The sequence below is a fragment of the Euprymna scolopes genome, chromosome 6, assembly GCF_053919585.1.
Source record: "Euprymna scolopes isolate OS-2025 chromosome 6, ASM5391958v1, whole genome shotgun sequence".
In the NCBI taxonomy this organism is placed as follows: domain Eukaryota; kingdom Metazoa; phylum Mollusca; class Cephalopoda; order Sepiida; family Sepiolidae; genus Euprymna; species Euprymna scolopes.
Window position 1 is genome coordinate 145,399,030 of NC_136487.1, and position 22,428 is coordinate 145,421,457.

The 22,428-nt window shown below is 24.7% G+C and overlaps 1 protein-coding gene across 1 annotated transcript in view; it reads right to left on the reverse strand.

Annotated features, from left to right (window-relative positions):
- Positions 1-22,428, reverse strand: part of LOC145278028 (uncharacterized) — a 211,447-nt gene that overhangs the window by 102,278 nt on the left and 86,741 nt on the right. Inside the window, exon 2 of the mRNA XM_080130239.1 lies at positions 18,425-19,117. Coding sequence (XP_079986365.1) covers positions 18,425-18,968 — 544 coding nt within the window. The 5' untranslated portion in view covers positions 18,969-19,117. The remainder of the gene's footprint in view (positions 1-18,424; positions 19,118-22,428) is intronic.

The window sequence follows — 22,428 nt, forward strand, 5'->3', positions numbered from 1 at the left end:
CATTGGTGAGGGGAGGGTGTTTTGTAACTATACTGTGCTTTCAGCTAACAATTTATTATTAAACAATAAGATAGCGGGAAACTATAAAAAAGGCAGATTTGCCGTTTAGTTGTACAATTAGCCTCCAACCCTGTTATCTAAAAAGGGATACGTTGAGTCAACACCGGTGTACATATATCGTAGACAGAAAGTTTGTTTATATTTACGTGATTATTGAAAATATTATCCAGTGGTTAAAATTTAATTAAAATTAACAACGCCGTTTAACAAATAAAACAGAGAAATAATGAAAGATGAAGTTTTAAAATGATAAAAAGTGTTTTATTTTTATAATTTAAAAATAAAAACATTAAACAATGCAAATTAAATATTGGTTTTGTTCTCGAAAAGAAATAATAAAAGATGAAGTTTAATATTGAATTCTTGTGGAGACGCACCATCATATGCATCCGAGTACAATATAAAATGTAAAATCAAACCAAAATCTTATTTGTATTGTTCAATGTTTTAAATTTTAATTATAAAATAAGAGTATTGCATTATAAAATAAAACACATTTAATCGTTTTAAAACTTCATTTTTCATTTCTTTTTTATTTGTTAAACAACGTATTATTTGTATTGTTTAATGTTTTAAATGTTTAATAATAAAACAATAATAGATTATAAAATTAACATAATGTATTTTCATTTATTTATCTTTTAAAGCATCTCGTCCTGACAACATTTCAATCATAAAAAAAAAACTTCAACTGGAACCAGCTGACATAAAGTGGCCTGCTGTATAGAATGCCATGGATGGTAATCAAATGAGAATCTCTCGCGTAGCTTACACTAAAAAGATGGAATAGTTCATAGGGGACAAATTTTCTTCCAACACTGGAAATCACTTTGAAACATGATCGATCAATATTAAATATAAAATAGAATAATAGTGTCTCCTGAAAATTTCCATCTTTTATTATTTTGTTTAACAAATAAAAGGAGTAAATGTGTTTTATCTTAAATGAATTATACGTAAACAAACTTATGGATATATTCCAGTGACGACCCAACGTGTCCTTTTTCTTTGATAACAGGGTTGTAGGCTATTTGTACAACTAAACGGCAAATCTGCAAAAAAAAACACAACATATTGTGACATTATACGTCACTCGATTGTTGGGTCTTTGCTTTTTTTTTACCATAAATTCGTAGGTTAAAGCTTTCTTTTTTGTCCAGAAAACTTTTCACAGTGAAAATACACTTTTTTGTTACAAGAAGTTGATTTTTATAAAAAAAAATATGAATGCTTTTCCTTCATTAAAGAAATTTTTAGGTGACATACAGATACGTTTCTACAAAGAAAACCGTTATTTTCTTTAGCCATTTTACCGTAGGGAGGGGATCGTGTTAGGTACCTATTCTGTGCTTTCAGCTAACAATTTATTAATAAAAAAAATGTCTTAACGTGGGGAGAACTGTGGTATTCATTCCAACAGCCATTTTTAATATGGCGTTCTTAATATGAGGATTTTGCTATTACACCAAATTGAGCCACAGCAACGCATGGCAGGGTATAGCTATATATATATATATATATATATATATATATATATATATATATGTACATATATATATATATATATAGAGAGAGAGAGAGAGAGATAGATAGATAGATAGATAGATAGATAGATATAGATATATATAGATATGTGTGTATAAAAAGTTGTATACAAGATAAAGTAAATATGGGTATATATGCATTTATTTGCCAGTTAAGTGGTTTAGAAAACATCATTGGTATGAGGGGCTATAAATGCTCATTATATGTAGAAAATTGGAAGCCTAATGCTTTATATGGAAAAGTTAAAAAGGCGCTAGGTTATAAATAGACGGAAATGTGTTGTCTAGTCTATGGTACATGGGAAAGGAAATATTAGAATATTAAATTTGAAAAAAAAATAAAATAAACAGGTAAATATAAAAAGAATAGTAGTAAATGTTGAAATAATATTAGGATAATATTAGGTTAATAATAAATGAACAAATATTAGGATAAACATAAATGAATAAATATTAGGATAAAATAAATTAATAAATATTAGGATAATAATAAATGAATAAATATTAGAATAATAATAAATAAAAAAATATAAGGATAAAATATATCAATAAATATTAAGATAATAATAAATGAATAAATATATGGATAATAATAATAGACGAATAAATATTAGGATAATAATAAATGAATAAATATTAGGATAATAATAAATAAATAAATATTAGGATAAAATAAATAAAATAATATTAGGATAATAATAAATCAATAAATATTAGGATACAATAAATCAATAAATATTAGGATAATATTAAATCAATAAATATTAGGATAATAATAAATGAATAAATATTAGGATAATAATAAATAAATATTAGGATAAAATAAATAAAATAATATTAGGATAATAATAAATCAATAAATATTAGGATCAAATAAATCAATAAATATTAGGATAATAATAAATCAATAAATATTAGGATAATAATAAATCAATAAATATTAGGATAATAATAAATGAATAAATATTTGGATAATAATAAATCAATAAATATTAGGATAATAATAAATGAATAAATATTAGGATAATAATAAATGAAGAAATATTAGGATAATAATAAATGAATAAATATTAGGATGAAACAAATAAATAAATATTAGGATAATAATAAATGAATAAATATTAGGATAATAATAAATGAATTAATATTAGGATAATAATAAATGAATACATATTAGGATAATAATAAATCAATAAATATTAGGATAATAATAAATGGATAAATATTAGGATAATAATAAATGAATACATATTAGGATAATAATAAATCAATAAATATTAGGATAATAATAAATGAATAAATATTAGGATAATAATAAATGAATAAATATTAGGATAATAATAAATCAATAAATATTAGGATAATAATAAATGAATAAATATTAGGATAATAATAAATGAATAAATATTAGGATAATAATAAATGAATAAATATTAGGATGAAACAAATAAATAAATATTAGGATAATAATAAATGAATAAATATTAGGATAATAATAAATGAATTAATATTAGGATAATAATAAATGAATACATATTAGGATAATAATAAATGAATAAATATTAGGATAATAATAAATGGATAAATATTAGGATAATAATAAATGAATAAATATTAGGATAATAATAAATCAATAAATATTAGGATAATAATAAATGAATAAATATTAGGATAATAATAAATGAATAAATATTAGGATAATAATAAATCAATAAATATAAGGATAATAATAAATGAATAAATAGGATAATAATAAATGAATAAATAGGATAATAATAAATGGATAAATATTAGGATAATAATAAATGAATAAATATTAGGATAAAATAAATGAATAAATATTAGGATAATAATTAATGAATAAATATTAGGATAATAATAAATGAATAAATATGAGAATAAAATAAATGAATAAATATTAGGATAATAATAAATGAATAAATATTAGCATAAAATAATTGAATAAATATTAGGATAATACTAAATGAATAAATATTAGGATAATAATAAATGAATAAATATTAAGATAAAATAAATAAATTAATATTAGGATAATAATACATGAATAATTATTAGGATAAAATAAATCAATAAATATGAGAATAAAATAAATGAATAAATATTAGGATAAAATAAATGAATAAATATTAGCATAAAATAATTGAATAGATATTAGGATAATAATAAATCAATAAATATTAGGATAATAATAAATGAATAAATATTAGGATAAAATAAATAAATAAATATTAGGATAATAATAAATGAATAAATAGGATAATAATAAATGAATAAATATTAGAATAAAATAAATGAATAAATATTAGGATAATAATAAATGAATAAATATTAGGATAATAATAAATGAATAAATATTAGGATAAAAATAAATTAATAAACATTAGAATAAAATAAATGAATAAATATTAGGATAATAATAAATGAATAAATATTAGGATAATAATAAATGAATAAATATTAGGATAAAAATAAATTAATAAATATTAGAATAAAATAAATGAATAAATATTAGGATAACAATAAACAAATAAATATTAGGATAATAATAAATCAATAAATATTAGGATAATAATAAATCAATAAATATTAGGATAATAATAGATCAATAAATATTAGGATAATAATGAATGAATAAACATTAGGATAATAATAAATTAAAAAATATTAGGATAATAATAAATAAATAAATAAATATTAGGATAATAAATTAATTAATATAAGGATAAAATAAATGAATGAAAATTAGGATAATAATAAATGGATAAATATTAGGATAATAATAAATTAATAAATATTAGGATAATAATAAATGATTAAATATTAGGATAATAATAAATAAATAAATATTAGGATAATAATAAATCAATTAATATTAGGATAATAATAAATTAATAAATATTAGGATAATAATAAATGGATTAATATTAGGATAATAATAAATGAATAAATATTAGGATAATAATAAATGAATAAATATTAGGATAATAATTAATGAATAAATATTAGGATAATAATAAATCAATTAATATTAGGATAATAATAAATTAATAAATATTAGAATAAAATAAATGAATAAATATTAGGATAAAATAAATGAATAAATATTAGCATAAAATAATTGAATAAATATTAGGATAATACTAAATGAATAAATATTAGGATAATAATAAATAAATAAATATTAAGATAAAATAAATAAATTAATATTAGGATAATAATACATAAATAATTAGGAGGATAAAATAAATCAATAAATATTATAATAAAATAAATGATTAAATATTAGGATAAAATACATGAATAAATATAAGCATAAAATAATTGAATAAATATTAGTATAATAATAAATCAATAAATATAAGGATAATAATAAATCAATACATATTAGGATAAAATAAATAAATTAATATTAGGATAAAAATAAATAAATAAATATTAGGATAAAATAAATAAATTAATATTAGGATAATAATAAATCAAAAAATATTAGGATAATAATAAATGAATACATATTAGGATGATAATAAATCAATAAATATTAGGATAAAATAAATAAATAAATATTAGGATAATAATAAATGAATAAACATTAGGATAAAATAAATACATTAATATAAGGATAATAATAAATGAATTAATATTAGGATAAAATAAATAAATTAATATTAGGACATTAATAAATCAATAAATATTAGGATAATAATAAATCAATAAATATTAGGATAATAATAAATCAATAAATATAAGGATAATAATAAATCAATAAATATTAGGATAATAATAAATCAATAAATATTAGGATAATAATAAATAAATTAATATTAGGATAATAATAAATCAATAAATATTAGGATAAAATAAATGAATAAATATTAGGATAATAATAAATGAATAAATATTAGGATAATAATAAATGAATAAATATTAGGGTAATAATAAATGAATAAATATTAGGATAATCATAAATGGAAAAATATAAGGATAAAATAAATCAATAAATATAAGGATAAAGTGAATAAATAAATATTAGGATAATAATAAATGAATAAATATTAGGATAATAATAAATCAATAAATATTAGGATAATAATAAATGAATAAATATAAGGATAATAATAAATGGATAAATATTAGGATAATAATAAATCAATAAATATTAGGATAATACTAAATGAATAAATATTAGAATAATAAATGAATACATATTAGGATAATAATAAATGAATAAATATTAGGATAATAATAAATGAATAAATATTAGGATAATAATAAATGAATAAATATGAGAATAAAATAAATGAATAAATATTAGGATAAAATAAATAAATTAATATTAGGATAATAATAAATGAATAAATATTAGGATAAAATAAATCAATAAATATGAGAATAAAATAAATGAATAAATATTAGGATAAAATAAATGAATAAATATTAGCATAAAATAATTGAATAGATATTAGGATAATAATAAATCAATAAATATTAGGATAATAATAAATGAATAAATATTAGGATAAAAAAAAAATAAATATTAGGATAATAATAAATGAATAAATAGGATAATAATAAATGAATAAATATTAGAATAAAATAAATGAATAAATATTAGGATAATAATAAATGAATAAATATTAGGATAATAATAAATGAATAAATATTAGGATAAAAATAAATTAATAAACATTAGAATAAAATAAATGAATAAATATTAGGATAATAATAAATGAATAAATATTAGGATAATAATAAATGAATAAATATTAGGATAAAAATAAATTAATAAATATTAGAATAACATAAATGAATAAATATTAGGATAACAATAAACAAATAAATATTAGGATAATAATAAATCAATAAATATTAGGATAATAATAAATCAATAAATATTAGGATAATAATAAATCAATAAATATTAGGATAATAATGAATGAATAAACATTAGGATAATAATAAATTAAAAAATATTAGGATAATAATAAATAAATAAATAAATATTAGGATAATAAATTAATTAATATAAGGATAAAATAAATGAATGAATATTAGGATAATAATAAATGGATAAATATTAGGATAATAATAAATTAATAAATATTAGGATAATAATAAATGAATAAATATTAGGATAATAATAAATAAATAAATATTAGGATAATAATAAATCAATTAATATTAGGATAATAATAAATTAATAAATATTAGGATAATAATAAATGGATAAATATTAGGATAATAATAAATGAATAAATATTAGGATAATAATAAATGAATAAATATTAGGATAATAATTAATGAATAAATATTAGGATAATAATAAATCAATTAATATTAGGATAATAATAAATTAATAAATATTAGAATAAAATAAATGAATAAATATTAGGATAAAATAAATGAATAAATATTAGCATAAAATAATTGAATAAATATTAGGATAATACTAAATGAATAAATATTAGGATAATAATAAATAAATAAATATTAAGATAAAATAAATAAATTAATATTAGGATAAAAATAAATAAATAAATATTAGGATAAAATAAAAAAATTAATATTAGGATAATAATAAATCAAAAAATATTAGGATAATAATAAATGAATACATATTAGGATGATAATAAATCAATAAATATTAGGATAAAATAAATAAATAAATATTAGGATAATAATAAATGAATAAACATTAGGATAAAATAAATACATTAATATAAGGATAATAATAAATGAATTAATATTAGGATAAAATAAATAAATTAATATTAGGACATTAATAAATCAATAAATATTAGGATAATAATAAATCAATAAATATTAGGATAATAATAAATCAATAAATATTAGGATAATAATAAATCAATAAATATTAGGATAATAATAAATCAATAAATATTAGGATAATAATAAATAAATTAATATTAGGATAATAATAAATCAATAAATATTAGGATGATAATAAATGAATAAATATTAGGATAATAATAAATATATTAATATTAGGATAATAATAAATCAATAAATATTAGGATAACAATAAATCAATAAATATTTGGATAATAATAAATGAATTAATATTAGAATAAAATAAATGAATAAATATTAGGATAATAATAAATCAATAAATTTTAGGATAATAATAAATAAATTAATATTAGGATAATTATAAATCAATAAATATTAGGATAATAATAAATCAATATATATATTAGGATAATAATAAATGTATAAATATTAGGATAATAATAGATATATTAATATTTGGATAATAATAAATAAATAAATATTAGGATAACAATAAATCAATAAATATTGGGATAATAATAAATGAATAAATATTAGGACAATAATAAATAAATTAATATTAGGATAATAATAAATAAATAAATATAAGGATAACAATAAATCAATAAATATTAGGATAATAATAAATGAATAAATATATGGACAATAATAAACGAATAAATATTAGGATAATAATAAATGAATAAATTTTAGGATAAAATGAATGAATAAATTACAATTACAGGAGACTAAACCAGACCTTTTATTTTTAAGTGAAACTGGCATTGGACAGGCTATTTCCCTAGATGAGTTTGCAATTTCAGGATACTCTAACTTAACTTCTAAATCTGACCCCCAAGATCGCCATGGGCATGGAATATGTGCCTATATTAAAGATAGCTTTCCATGTGGGAGGGACATCTCCAGGGAAGATCCTAACTTACCCTATATGTGCTTCCGGGTTGCTTTAGCTCACACTACTGCATTTATATTTACTCTCTATCGCCCCCACAACAGTGGAGTTACTATCTTTCAAAGCATATCTGAGAAAATTGACCAAGTACTTTCTACTTATCCTTCAGCTAACATTCACGTATGTGGAGACTTCAATGTTCACAACGTTGAATGGTTGACCCACTCAAACAAGACCGATGATGAGGGGAGGTTCTGTCATGATTTCTCCATTGCCTATGACCTCACTCAGATTGTTCAGGAACCTACCCGTGTGCCCGATAATGACGGCCAGTATGCGAGCCTACTAGACCTTTTTCTCACAACTTGCCCTGAACTATGTTCAGTTTCTGTTCTGTCGCCTCTTGGATCTTCCGACCACTCTGTTGTATCAATTAAGATAAAAATGAAATGTAATAAGTCCCCAGATGTACCTCTTCATCGTACAGTATATCGATACACTAAGGCTGACTGGGATAGCTTCCGTACATTTATATCTGATCTACCTCTGCATTCCATGTTTAAAAAGGATGTGTCCTCTATAGTATTAGACCTAACTGAATGGTTAATTGTAGGTATTGACCATTTCATACCCTCTAAAAAGTTTCAGAAAAAACCTAACAGCCAGCCATGGTTCTCTCCAGAATGTGCTGCTGCCATTGCGCACAGAAATCACTTTTTCCACTGCTTCAAACGTAATAGATGTATGGAAACTAAAGCCGTTTTCAGGACTGCCAGCAACCATTGTAAGAAAGTAATAAGGAACGCAAGAGAGTTGTATGCTCAATCTGTTAAGTCCAAAGTAGCTGAGCAGCGGCTTGGTTCCCACCAGTTTTGGCAAATAGCAAACAGAATCCTGAACAGAAGCGTGTGCTCCATCCCAACTATTATCAATGGACCTGAGGTAATCTCGTCAGCATCAGACAAAGCCAAACTCTTTGTCAAGAACTTTGCAGCAAATTCTACCCTTTGCGACCAAGACCGCCAACCCCCAATATTTCCTCCTGTATCAGAAAACACGCTATGTGATATACGTATATCTGTACGTGATGTTGCGAAGCTAATCAAAAACCTTGATTCGAGTAAAGCAACTGGCCCTGATGGTATTCCAATTATAGTACTCAAAAAACTTCAACCTGAATTAGCGCCCATACTTACAAAACTCTTTAAACGTTGTCTTAAGGAGAATAGTTTCCCATCTCCCTGGAAAACCTCATCAGTATGCCCTGTATTTAAGAATTCAGGTGATCGCTCATCCCCCTCTCAGTACAGGCCAATAAGTCTCCTGTGCGTCATGAGTAAGTTGCTAGAATCTGTGTTAAATACAGAAGTAATCAAACATCTCAACAAAAATAACCTTCTTAGTGACACTCAATATGGTTTCCGTTCTGCTAGATCTACAGCAGATGTCATTACAGTTATATCGCATAGGATTAGCAAATCTCTCGACGGTGGCAATCTTTCTAGAGCAATTGCTCTTGACATATCTAAAGCCTTTGATAGGGTATGGCATAAAGGTTTACTTCATAAGATCGCTAGCTATGGTATAGCTGGAAAAGTCTTCTCAATTATTAAATCATTTCTTTCTGATAGGTTCATAAGAGTAGTAGTTGAGGGGCAAAAATCAGAAGCTCACAGTATTAATGCCGGTGTCCCTCAGGGATCCATCCTGGGCCCAACTCTTTTCCTGATCTACATTAATGATCTTCCAAATCATATCCTTACATCATTTGTAGACATTTATGCTGACGACACTACCATTTATGGTACCACATCTAAGACAGTAAACGACCAAGTTCTCTCCAATTCTCTCTCCTCTGATCTTGAGCACGTAGTACAATGGGGAAAGGAGTGGCTGGTTACTTTTAATGCATCTAAAACCAAGCTTCTCTCTTTACATCATCAACATTCTAATCCACATTTGTCATCAATTGAAATGAATGGCTCTCGTCTTCAGGAGGCCTCAAGTTTTGACAAGCTTCTGGGCTTGACCATTACTCCTGATCTTAAATGGAACACGTATATCAAATCTGTTGCCAAGGCCGCTGGAAAAATGGTGGGATCTTTCTATCGATCCAGTAGATATCTCACTGCTGATGCTATTCTCTACCTATATAAGAGCCAGGTACGTCCAAGGATGGAATACTGTTGCCACATCTGGGCAGGAGCTGCTAGAAAGGACTTGTCCTGCCTTGATAGAGTTCAAAATAGACTTCGTAGCCTCGTAGGAGATGTCCTTTTCTCCTCCTTGCAACCTCTATCTCACAGAAGAGATGTTGCGAGTTTGTCTCTGATGTATCGTTATTTTCATGGAAAGTGTTCAACTGAGCTTCAATCTTTGGTCCCCCCTCGCCAAACTTTCACAAGAAACACTCGTCTAGCTGTAAACACTATCAATAATTTCCCCCACTCTTTATCTGTGGCTAAACCTAAACGTAGATTCCATGAACAAAGCTTCTTTCTTAGAACTGCACGCCTGTGGAATTGTCTTCCGTTTTCCTGCTTTCCGGCTGACTACAATATGGTTGTGTTCAAGTCTAAAGTAAATAAGTTCTTGATGAGCCGTTCCATATAAGTTATTAAATTTACCAAATTTTCATTACTAATGATTACTATATTGACCAATTTCTACTGTACACTCTTTAACCCTTATCCTTGAGTGGCCTCTGGGCCTTGATAATGTGGTGATGCCTTTGTAAAAAAAAAAAAAATAAATAAATAAATAAATAAATAAATATTAGGATAATACTAAATGAATAAATATTAGGATAATAATAAATGAATAAATATTAGAATAAAATAAATGAATAAATATTAGGATAATAATAAATGAATAAATATTAGGATAAAATAAATCAATAAATATTAGGATAATAATAAATGAATAAATATTAGAATAAAATAAATGAATAAATATTAGGATAATAATAAATGAATAAATATTAGGATAATACTAAATGAATAAATATTAGGATAATAATAAATGAATAAATATTAGGATAATACTAAATGAATAAATATTAGAATAAAATAAATGAATAAATATTAGGATAATAATAAATCAATAAATATTAGGATAAAATAAATGAATAAATATTAGGACAATAATAAATGAATAAATATTAGGATAATACTAAATGAATAAATATTAGGATAATACTAAATGAATAAATATTAGGATAATAATAAATAAATAAATATTAGGATAATACTAAATGAATAAATATTAGGATAATAATAAATGAATAAATATTAGGATAAAATAAATGAATAAATATTAGGATAATAATTAATGAATAAATATTAGGATAATAATAAATGAATAAATATTAGGATAATAATAAATGAATAAATATTAGGATAATAATAAATGAATAAATATTAGGATAATACTAAATGAATAAATATTAGGATAATAATAAATGAATAAATATTAGGATAATAATAAATGAATAAATATTAGGATAAAATAAATGAATAAATATTAGGATAATATTTAATGAATAAATATTAGGATAATAATAAACGAATAAATATTAGGATAATAATACATGAATAAATATTAGGATAATAATAAATGAATAAATATTAGGATAATACTAAATGAATAAATATTAGGATAATAATAAATGAATAAATATTAGGATAATAATACATGAATAAATATTAGGATAATACTAAATGAATAAATATTAGGATAATAATAAATGAATAAATATTAGGATAATAATAAATGAATAAATATTAGGATAATACTAAATGAATAAATATTAGGATAATAATAAATGAATAAATATTAGGATAATAATAAATGAATAAATATTAGGATAAAATAAATGAATAAATATTAGGATAATAATTAATGAATAAATATTAGGATAATAATAAACGAATAAATATTAGGATAATAATACATGAATAAATATTAGAATAAAATAAATGAATAAATATTAGGATAATAATAAATGAATAAATATTAGGATAATACTAAATGAATAAATATTAGGATAATAATAAATGAATAAATATTAGGATAATAATAAATGAATAAATATTAGGATAATAATAAATGAATAAATATTAGGATAATAATAAATGAATAAATATTAGGATAATACTAAATGAATAAATATTAGGATAATAATAAATGAATAAATATTAGGATAATAATAAATGAATAAATATTAGGATAATAATAAATGAATAAATATTAGGATAATACTAAATGAATAAATATTAGGATAATAATAAATGAATAAATATTAGGATAATAATAAATGAATAAATATGAGGATAATAAATAATTAATAAATATTAGGATAATAAATGAATAAATATTAGGATAATAAATGAAAAAATATTAGGGTAATAATAAATGAATAAATATTAGGATAATAATAAATGAATAAATATTAGGATAATAATAAATGAATAAATATTAGGATAATAAATAATTAATAAATATTAGGATAATAAATAATTAATAAATATTAGGATAAAATAAATAAATAAATATTATGATAATAAATGAATAAATATTAGGATAAAATAAATGAATAAATATTAGGATAATAATAAATGAATAAATATTAGGATAATACTAAATGAATAAATATTAGGATAATAATAAATGAATAAATATTAGGATAATAATAAATGAATAAATATGAGGATAATAAATAATGAATAAATATTAGGATAATAAATGAATAAATATTAGGATAATAAATGAAAAAATATTAGGGTAATAATAAATGAATAAATATTAGGATAATAATAAATGAATAAATATTAGGATAATAATAAATGAATAAATATTAGGATAATAATAAATGAATAAATATTAGGATAATAAATAATTAATAAATATTAGGATAATAAATAATTAATAAATATTAGGATAATAAATGAATAAATATTAGGATAATAAATGAAAAATTATTAGGATAAAATAAATTAATAAATATTAGGATAATGCTAAATGAATAAATATTAGGATAATACTAAATGAATAAATATTAGGATAATAATAAATGAATAAATATTAGGATAATAATAAATGAATAAATATGAGGATAATAAATAATTAATAAATATTAGGATAATAAATGAATAAATATTAGGATAATAAATGAAAAAATATTAGGGTAATAATAAATGAATAAATATTAGGATAATAATAAATGAATAAATATTAGGATAATAATAAATGAATAAATATTAGGATAATAATAAATGAATAAATATTAGGATAATAATAAATTAATAAATATTAGGATAATAATAAATTAATATATATTAGGATAATAATAAATGAAAAAATATTAGGGTAATAATAAATGAATAAATATTAGGATAACAATAAATGAATAAATATTAGGATAATAATAAATGAATAAATATTAGGATGATAATAAAAGAGTACGAATAAAAAAATGCAGATATATGAGGTATGGAACATGAGTAATTAGGGAGGGGAGCTGCAAATTGTGATTGTATAGAAGGGGGTATAGAGGGTCTGAATTGGGAAAAGTAAAAGGACGATAAGAAGCTGTAAATTGCATTTCTTTAAACTAGCTGGTGTACCTGATTTTGCCCGGTATTTAACTTAACGTTGAATTCCTTTTTAAAAAATTAAAAAAGGATAGAAACTGAAACATGTGCATACGAGTATTATGTTTTTTTAACAGTTCTTTTCTTGTAAGTAAAAAACATACTCGAGCTGAGATCGAACCCAAATGTTAAAGACATTGAGTAAGCTGAAATAACCATTAGGTCATTTTGTAACGATCTTCAAACAGTGCTTTCAAACATTCTTATTTTAAACATAAGGAAGCTGTTATGTGAACGGTTCGCGCATGCGCAATCGTTCAACAGTCGACAAACAGATAAAAATCTGATGACACCCAAATAGATATTATTATTATTGCTAGCAGCACTTTTTCCGAATGAAAACCGATTAAAAAAATTCCCACGTGTTTAAATATCCAATATACCAAATTTCAAGTCTGTAGATCAGTTCGTTGAGTATATCTGTTGAGACTTGTCCTCAAATATACTCCCACTTTTATAGATAGATAGATAGATAGATAGATAGATAGGGGAACTAAAGTAGTAAGAAAAAAGGAGTAAGCTTCTAAAATGATATTTTATAGGAGGAGGGGGAAAGGAATATATTAAAATATTAAGACGAATTCCTTGGCAGAACTAAGGGAAGATAAATCAAATGTGACAATGTAGAGTTCCGGGTAAGGGGAGGAAAGGAGAGGACAAAGGAATATAAATATAAATTAATACCGGCAAGTAAAACAAATTCATAAATAAAAATACATGAAAAATATAAAAAATAAAAATTAAAAAATGTATAAAATACATAAACAATATATATATATATATATATATATATATATATATATATATATATATATATATATATATATATATATATATATGGAGAGAGAGAGAGAGAGAGACAAATATATAAACATTTATCTCTTATATTATTATATATTAATGTACATTTTTCATATTTTTTAAATTTATTTTATTATTTTTATTTATGTATTTCTTACGTATTTTGGGTTAGTCCAAAAACTTCAATTCATAAAGCTAAGACACAGAAAATGAACTCAGTTTACCTTAATATGGAACGGAAGTCAGTAAACATGAAACGAAATGCGAAACCATATGGAAATAATTTATTTTTTTAAATTATTTTAGTTTAACATATCTAGTTTTATCATGAAACAATAAAAATAATGATCTTTCATTTTCTACATTTCTATAAATATATTTTTATTTTAACACTTATGTTATCACAAAAAAATAATTTTTATTGTTTACATTTCTATAAATGGTGTCTTTTTGAAATAATATGTTTATGTTGTTTTTAGTAAGTTTAATCACAGAATTTTGTCATAAACAATGCATGAAAGTTTGGCATAAACTATGTATGAAAGTTTTATTTTTATTAACCTTAATTTTTAATATTAAATATTTTAAACATTTTTTATAGAAAAATTTCTTAAAATGAATAAATGGAATACATTTTAAATACTTAGAAAGTTATTTATAGAAATGTAAACTTATGAAAGTTTAAATTACTTTTGGAAATAAAATGTTTCCATATGAATATATTTTAGATATAAAAAATATATTTTGAATATAAAAATATATATTTATATAAATGTAAAAAATATGATTTTTAAAAATATTTTTTATTGTTTCATGATAAAACAAGAAGTATTTCGATGTGGTTGCGTAGTTTTGCTTAATGTTTAGTTACTTCCGTTCCATATTTAGGTAAATCGAGTCCATTTCCGGTGTCTTAACTTTGAGTACTGAATTTTTGGACTTAACCTGTATTTTTATGTATTGTTATATTTTTATATTTATATTTTATATGAAGTTTCTGTTTCTGTTATTGTTTTTTTTTCTTATTTATTGGATAGCTTTTGGCGTAAGAATCTCTTTTAAAAATATTGGTCTTATAAACTGAGTTAAGAATGATCTGTAGAGTTTTATTTTACAAGTGTTCATATTTTTTTCTTTGGTGTTCAAGTTTGATGTTCTTTTTCGGTATTTGTGAAATTACAATGAACAAAGCACACTCGTATTTTTCTATGAGCGATACAGCTGTCTAGGTTTGAACACGAACACCCAGATATTCTTTTCTATCGAGCGTGAGGATATTTTTATAAAGGCACACTATGGACAGTTATTTCTCTACGAATTTTTATCAATTTTTTAAATCATCCATATTAAAACACATGCTGGGATATGTATTTCAAAATCTATATCTATATCTATCTATGGTTGGTTGGTTGGTTGTTTTTGTTTTTCGGCATATCAACCCGTTTCAGGTTATTTAATGCCGAATCTAGTGATTTTGAAGAAATGTTTTTTAATAGAATATGTTTTTTTTTCCAAGTCGGTTTCTATTTAACCCATAGTTGGGACCCTAACAGGTACTACCGCTCCGGATGAGAGTGGACCTGAGAGCAATGTAAATTAAGGAGTGGCTCCACACTCCCAAAATCCCACAAGCTGGGGCCTCACCATCGAATATAGTTTAAGGTCATATCCAGGACTTATATCTATATATCTATAATATAAAGCTGAATGTCTGTGTGTGTCTGGTCACGAATAGTCTCCTATATGGTTGACTATTTTAAAAAACTGATTAGATATAATGATAAAAGATGTATCGAGACACAGGAATGGGTATGTTTGATCTGGCAGAACGGTGGTTCATTAAAATTGTGGGGTCTGCGTACGCGCCTGGTCCACAAAGTATGGAAATAAAAAATTTAAAAATTAAAAAAAAAGTTTACAAGTGTTTTTGATATAGATGTACATAAGAATACTTTGATAAGTATGTTTTAAATTTAATAGGGATGGTATAATAAAATTGTGGGGTCTGCGTCCGCGCCTGGCCTTCATAGAGTGGAAATAGGCACACACTTTAATAAAGACTTTTCATATATATCTGCGTAAGTATACTTTGATAATTATGTTTCAGTTTGAAGAAATATGGTATAATAAAATTATGGGGTGTTCGTTCGCACCTGACCTCCATAGAATGGAAATATGTCACAAAGTTTAACAAGGTTTTTTTAATATAGATCCACAGAATATTGTGATAAGTGCTTCAGTGTGAACAGGTATGGTATAATAAATTATGGAGTTTATCTATTTTATTTTAACTTTCATCATATTTTGCTTTGGTTTTGATACCCCCAAATTAGAAGCTAACTCTTTACACCCCTTCCTTTTGCATAACCTATCATACTTTCATAAATCAGAGTCCATTTTCTGCAGGCTGTTTTTTAAACACAATCAACGACGGGTACTTTTGCTGTATATATATATATATATATATATATATATATATATATATATATATATATATATATATACACACACACATATATATATATATATATATATATATATATATATATATATATATATATATATTCACATATATATATATATATATATATTATATACATATATATATATATGTTGTAATGTAAATTAATAAATTAATTTTCAAAAAACTGTTACTTCCATACCATTTTGTAAATCACAATTATCAACAATTTTACATTTATTTTTACCACGTTCTTAACACGTTCAAAACATGTTTTTTAGACACGGGACGCTTCACTATTATAAGTAATTTAAATGTAATTTGAACTGAATTATATAAAAGCATCCACATTCATACCGAAACAGTAATCAAAAACTGCGTAAAGATGACTGAAGAAAATTAGATAAATGGAATCTCAACTTAAATTATTTTAAAAATATGTATACATACATAATTTAGGCGTATATTGATGTGTCATAATTAATATCAGTTAGTTTTATGATTTATGTATGTTAATGTCTTAAAGCTTATTTATTGAGAGAACTGTGTTACATTGAACAATTTAGGGTTATATATATATATTAAATATATATATATATATATATATATATATATATATATATATATATTGTTATACCGGCCTTCCTTGAACAGAGGAATTTACACCGATTAGCACTATAGATAGCGCAATTCCAACACCGCTGAGAGAGATGCGACTGCACTTCAACTGCTAGCTGAGTGCCCAGCAGATATACACGCTTTCCTACATTATTGTTAATACACTTGTTCCTTAACCGAACCTCGACTTGATTGTTCTTATTTTCACTGTTGTTCCACGACACAACATATATATACAGGGTGTCCCCCAAAAAACAAAACAAAAGCTAAATGGAGGCCATCTAGAACATATGCTGTAGAACGGAGAAAAAAGGCCAAATATCCTAGTGCTTTGATGTGATGTTTTGAATATAATAAACTAGTTATGAGCAAAGTTTCATTTTAATCGGACAAAAACACTAAGAAACGAGGCTTAATTATAGTTGGGGCCCGTTTTTTTGGGGTGGGGGTGTCCCTGTATATATATATATATATATATATATATATATATATATATATATATATATATACAAGGGTCTTATGCAATAATGTTTCTTTGAAAGAGACCCCCAACAAGGAAAACACATACCTGTTCCGAATCCCAAGATGGCGTCAAGTTCTCCATCTTGGTTTACGTCGACCAATCGAATAGCTGATTCGGTGATCAATTTCGGCACACCCATCACCCACACGTCTTCAACCGATATCTTAGAACATCCAATTAAATTCGAGTCCGAGCTTAGCAGATCTCCCGGCGTGTTTACCTGTTCTTTACTCAGGTTATCTCCCTTTGTTGTTTCCGGAGACGGTTCGTTGAAAGAACCAATTAGATATAAAATTAAAGCCATGAGAGACCCGAGACTACTGATGAGCAGCAAGAAACAACAGATGGGTCGAATCATGTACCGGCATCGACATGGTGGTCGGCGGGTCTTCACTTTCGATCGATCCCTCGGATGCATTAACGGCTTTGTGGCCGCCGCATTCTCGCCTGCAGCACTCTCGTCGACAAATACATCCTCGTCCGAGTAACACTCTGGGTCATAGTTGTCCGTGTCCTGAAGTAGACTAGTTTTCTGCTCTTCGGCGTCATTGTTATTGTTGTTCCGGGCGAAAATCAGCGTCGAAGACATGGTCGTCGCGGTTGGGGATCTTCGTGGCTCCCGATCGAGAAGCGACGAAAAACGGCAGCAGCCGAACCAAGAGAGACGATGTGGTCAGTTATGAACAAGGATCGATAAAATGATCGGCTAGGCATTGATCCATTAGCATTCGAACAAACCTGGAAAAGATGAAAAAAAAAACCAAAAGATTAATTGATTTTCTTTTGAGATAGTAAATGATGAATGAAAAATCCCTCCCCTAAAAATGTAATGCCAGCAACAACTTACACCACACCAAGTAGTTGACACGGGTCGAGACGGGTTGAAATATCAAGAAGAGAAAACACTAATTAGAACGCCACTGGATTAATGCGATGAAAACTCGGATCTTAGTGAGGCTTATCGCAACCCAAATTCAATTAATGACAAATGGTCATTATCAGCGAGAAATCAATGATTGCAAGTGGCTGTTGCGATGATGCAAATTTATTTGCAAAAGTTATCGAAAGAGGTGGAGAGTAATGGAAATCAAGGGAGACTTACTGTCATCCAGACTCCAGGGAACACCACTTGTTATTGTCAGTGAGCAATCTTACATGATGACGTATGTGGATACAGAATAAAAGTAAAGAGATTTATTATATTAAAGTGGAATAAATCATAATAGTTGTAATTCAACGTGTATGTGGAATCTACGTTTTTATTTATACACAGATAAAGATAAAGCTTCTTTCTTAGAAGCGCACGCCTGTGGAACTCTCTTCCGTTTTCCTGTTGCCCTTCTGACTACAACCTGGATGTCTTCAAGTCCAACATAAACAAATTCCTGATAAACTGCCCTCTTAAGTAAGACACTTTATCAAATCTCCATTACTTACGATTACTACGATATTATCCCATTGATTACTGTACACGCAATAACCCTTATCCCCGAGTGGCTGCCCGGCCTTGATAAGTGATGACTACCATGTAAAAAAAGTGTCTATGTGCGGGTTAAAGGTAATAATTTTGCTACATAATGCGTCCAATATAGTTTTATAACATACATCATCGTTTAAACAATTGACCGCCTTTTAAGATGTTTTTGTTTTTTTTTTGATAGATGTCTTTACTGACGCAACATCTAACAAAAACGTAGATCATCTTTTTATTGGATAGACTAATTCTCATTTGAAAACTGAGACAGGTCTCCATTATTTTATCGAAATTCGAATTTCAATATCGATACTTGAAAGCATCAACTCCAGCTACAATAATAATTGTAAAGAAGATAATGATGTTGCTGGAAGTCTCTTTCGCTTTCGCAGCATCCGTCTTGCTAACACGACGCAAATTGAAATAGAAAAATTAATTATTTTCATTCTTCAGCTTCCGTTGTATCGCTTCTTTGAGAAAAAAAAAAAAAAAAAAAGAAATTCAGTTAAAATATCGATCGAGTGATTGAATGGAGATGTTTGTACGGAAGCCCAGATTTGCAGTAATAAACATCTCAACGACAACATAAAAGGCTCTTCGGGAAAATTTTTATTGCTTCGGGGCGTTTCATATTACAGTAGCATCAAAAGAAGAATAGTCAAGCAATGAGAAAGGAAGAAACGAGTGGAGTGAAAAAATTAAGCGGTTCAGAATACCTTAATAAAAGTTGTATATACGTCCACGTGTCTCAATGAGAGGCTTTGTTCGTAAGTTTGTCGGTCGGTGACATCTGAACTTTGTATATATATATATATATATATATATATATATATATATATATATATATATATATATATATATTTGTAATTGTATTTTGAGTCTTGCCCGCACTGAGAATTGAACTTTCAACCTCCAGAAGAGTGTAACTCACAACGGTATTTTACCAAGTACTATGTACACTACAACAAAGGTCCACTTAAAATACAATTGCGAATTACTTAGGACTTCTACTGTCATGGCTGACAGGACGAGAGAATGCTACTCACGTGCATTGAATAAAATGTTCCGTTCGAAATTCTGTGCAGATTTTCGTGTTCGACAGAAAGATTACGGAATTCGAAAAGATATGCCTGAAAAAGGTTGGAGGTCTATGTAAGACCGAAATATTGTGAAAATAACACACAAGATAGGCACAGTAGTCAGAAGAATTTAAATAATACATATATATTTTTATTTTATTTTTTATTTTTCTCTTTTTTATGCTGGAGATGAGGCATCCTACCGAATGCCAGATATTCACCATTTCACTATTTCAGAGACTCCAACCGAGAGATTTTATTAGAGTTTTTACTGTTCCTATATGTTCAATTGTTGCTCTCTCTCTCTCTCTCTCTCTCTCTCTCTCTCTCTCTCTCTCTCCCATTCTCTCTCTTGCACTTGGTTCCCAGGTAGTGTTAAATTATTATTTATGAGTCCGCTGGCTTCTATGATGACTGGAATGATAGAAATCTAAATACGATTTTGGTTTCTTCTCATTTCGTACATAGAATTGTGGTATTTAGTTACGTAGACACTGTGACCATGTTTAATCTAACATTATCTGAGACACTGGCTTTAACTGCATCACCCACTCTCTCTCTCTCTCTCTCTTTCTCTCTCTCTCTCTTTCTCTCTCTCTCTCTCTCTCTATATATATATATATATATATATGTGTGTGTGTGTATTTCTCTCTCTCTTTATATATATGCATACACACGCGCGCGCACACACACACACACACACACACACACACACACACATATATATATGGTCCAATCTACTCTAAATCTGCATATATCTCTAGCACTTTTTTATAACAATGCTCTCAATTCATCGAAGTCATAGCACTAAAGCAAAACAAATCGTTCGTTCTAATTAGCAAAAAAATGAGGATAGAAATCTGTAATAAACAATATAAAACGGAGTCTAACAATTAAATAATATAATTGATGTTGACACTTTTCAAATATCGTTTGTAATTTGATCAATTTTATTAGTAATTTAGAAGAGCCAAAAACGATTTTTTCTTTAAAATGATTTATTTTAACGAAATGAATGCGTAAACTTTCAATAATACATAAGCGTTTCCTTCTTTTTTTTTTTTTTTTTTGGTTCTGTTTTATGGAAATCACGTCATACAAAGCATGAAGCCACTTGATGTAACGAGTTAAAAACACGAGTATAGGACTTCAAAGTAAAAAAACTTGCCAACGATAAGTGTTAGATGTAATAGATACTGACACGAACAGCAGCAATTCTTTCTCCTTTGTCAGAAACACCCCTTCTGGAATGTGAGGACTAAAGGACGAATAAGAGAAACGAGAGTGAAAACGAATATGATTGAAAAGAACCGTATGCAGTTGAAAGCTTCCCAATTCATTTCTGTAAAGTTAAATGAATAATTGATTTTACAGAAAGAAGTAATATTATCGTTTTAACCTTCTTTAAATACGTCATATGAATTAAAAACTTCATTTCAATTATTTTTAATTAAAAAAAAAACCAGTCAATTATTAAATATTTATTTCCAACTCAC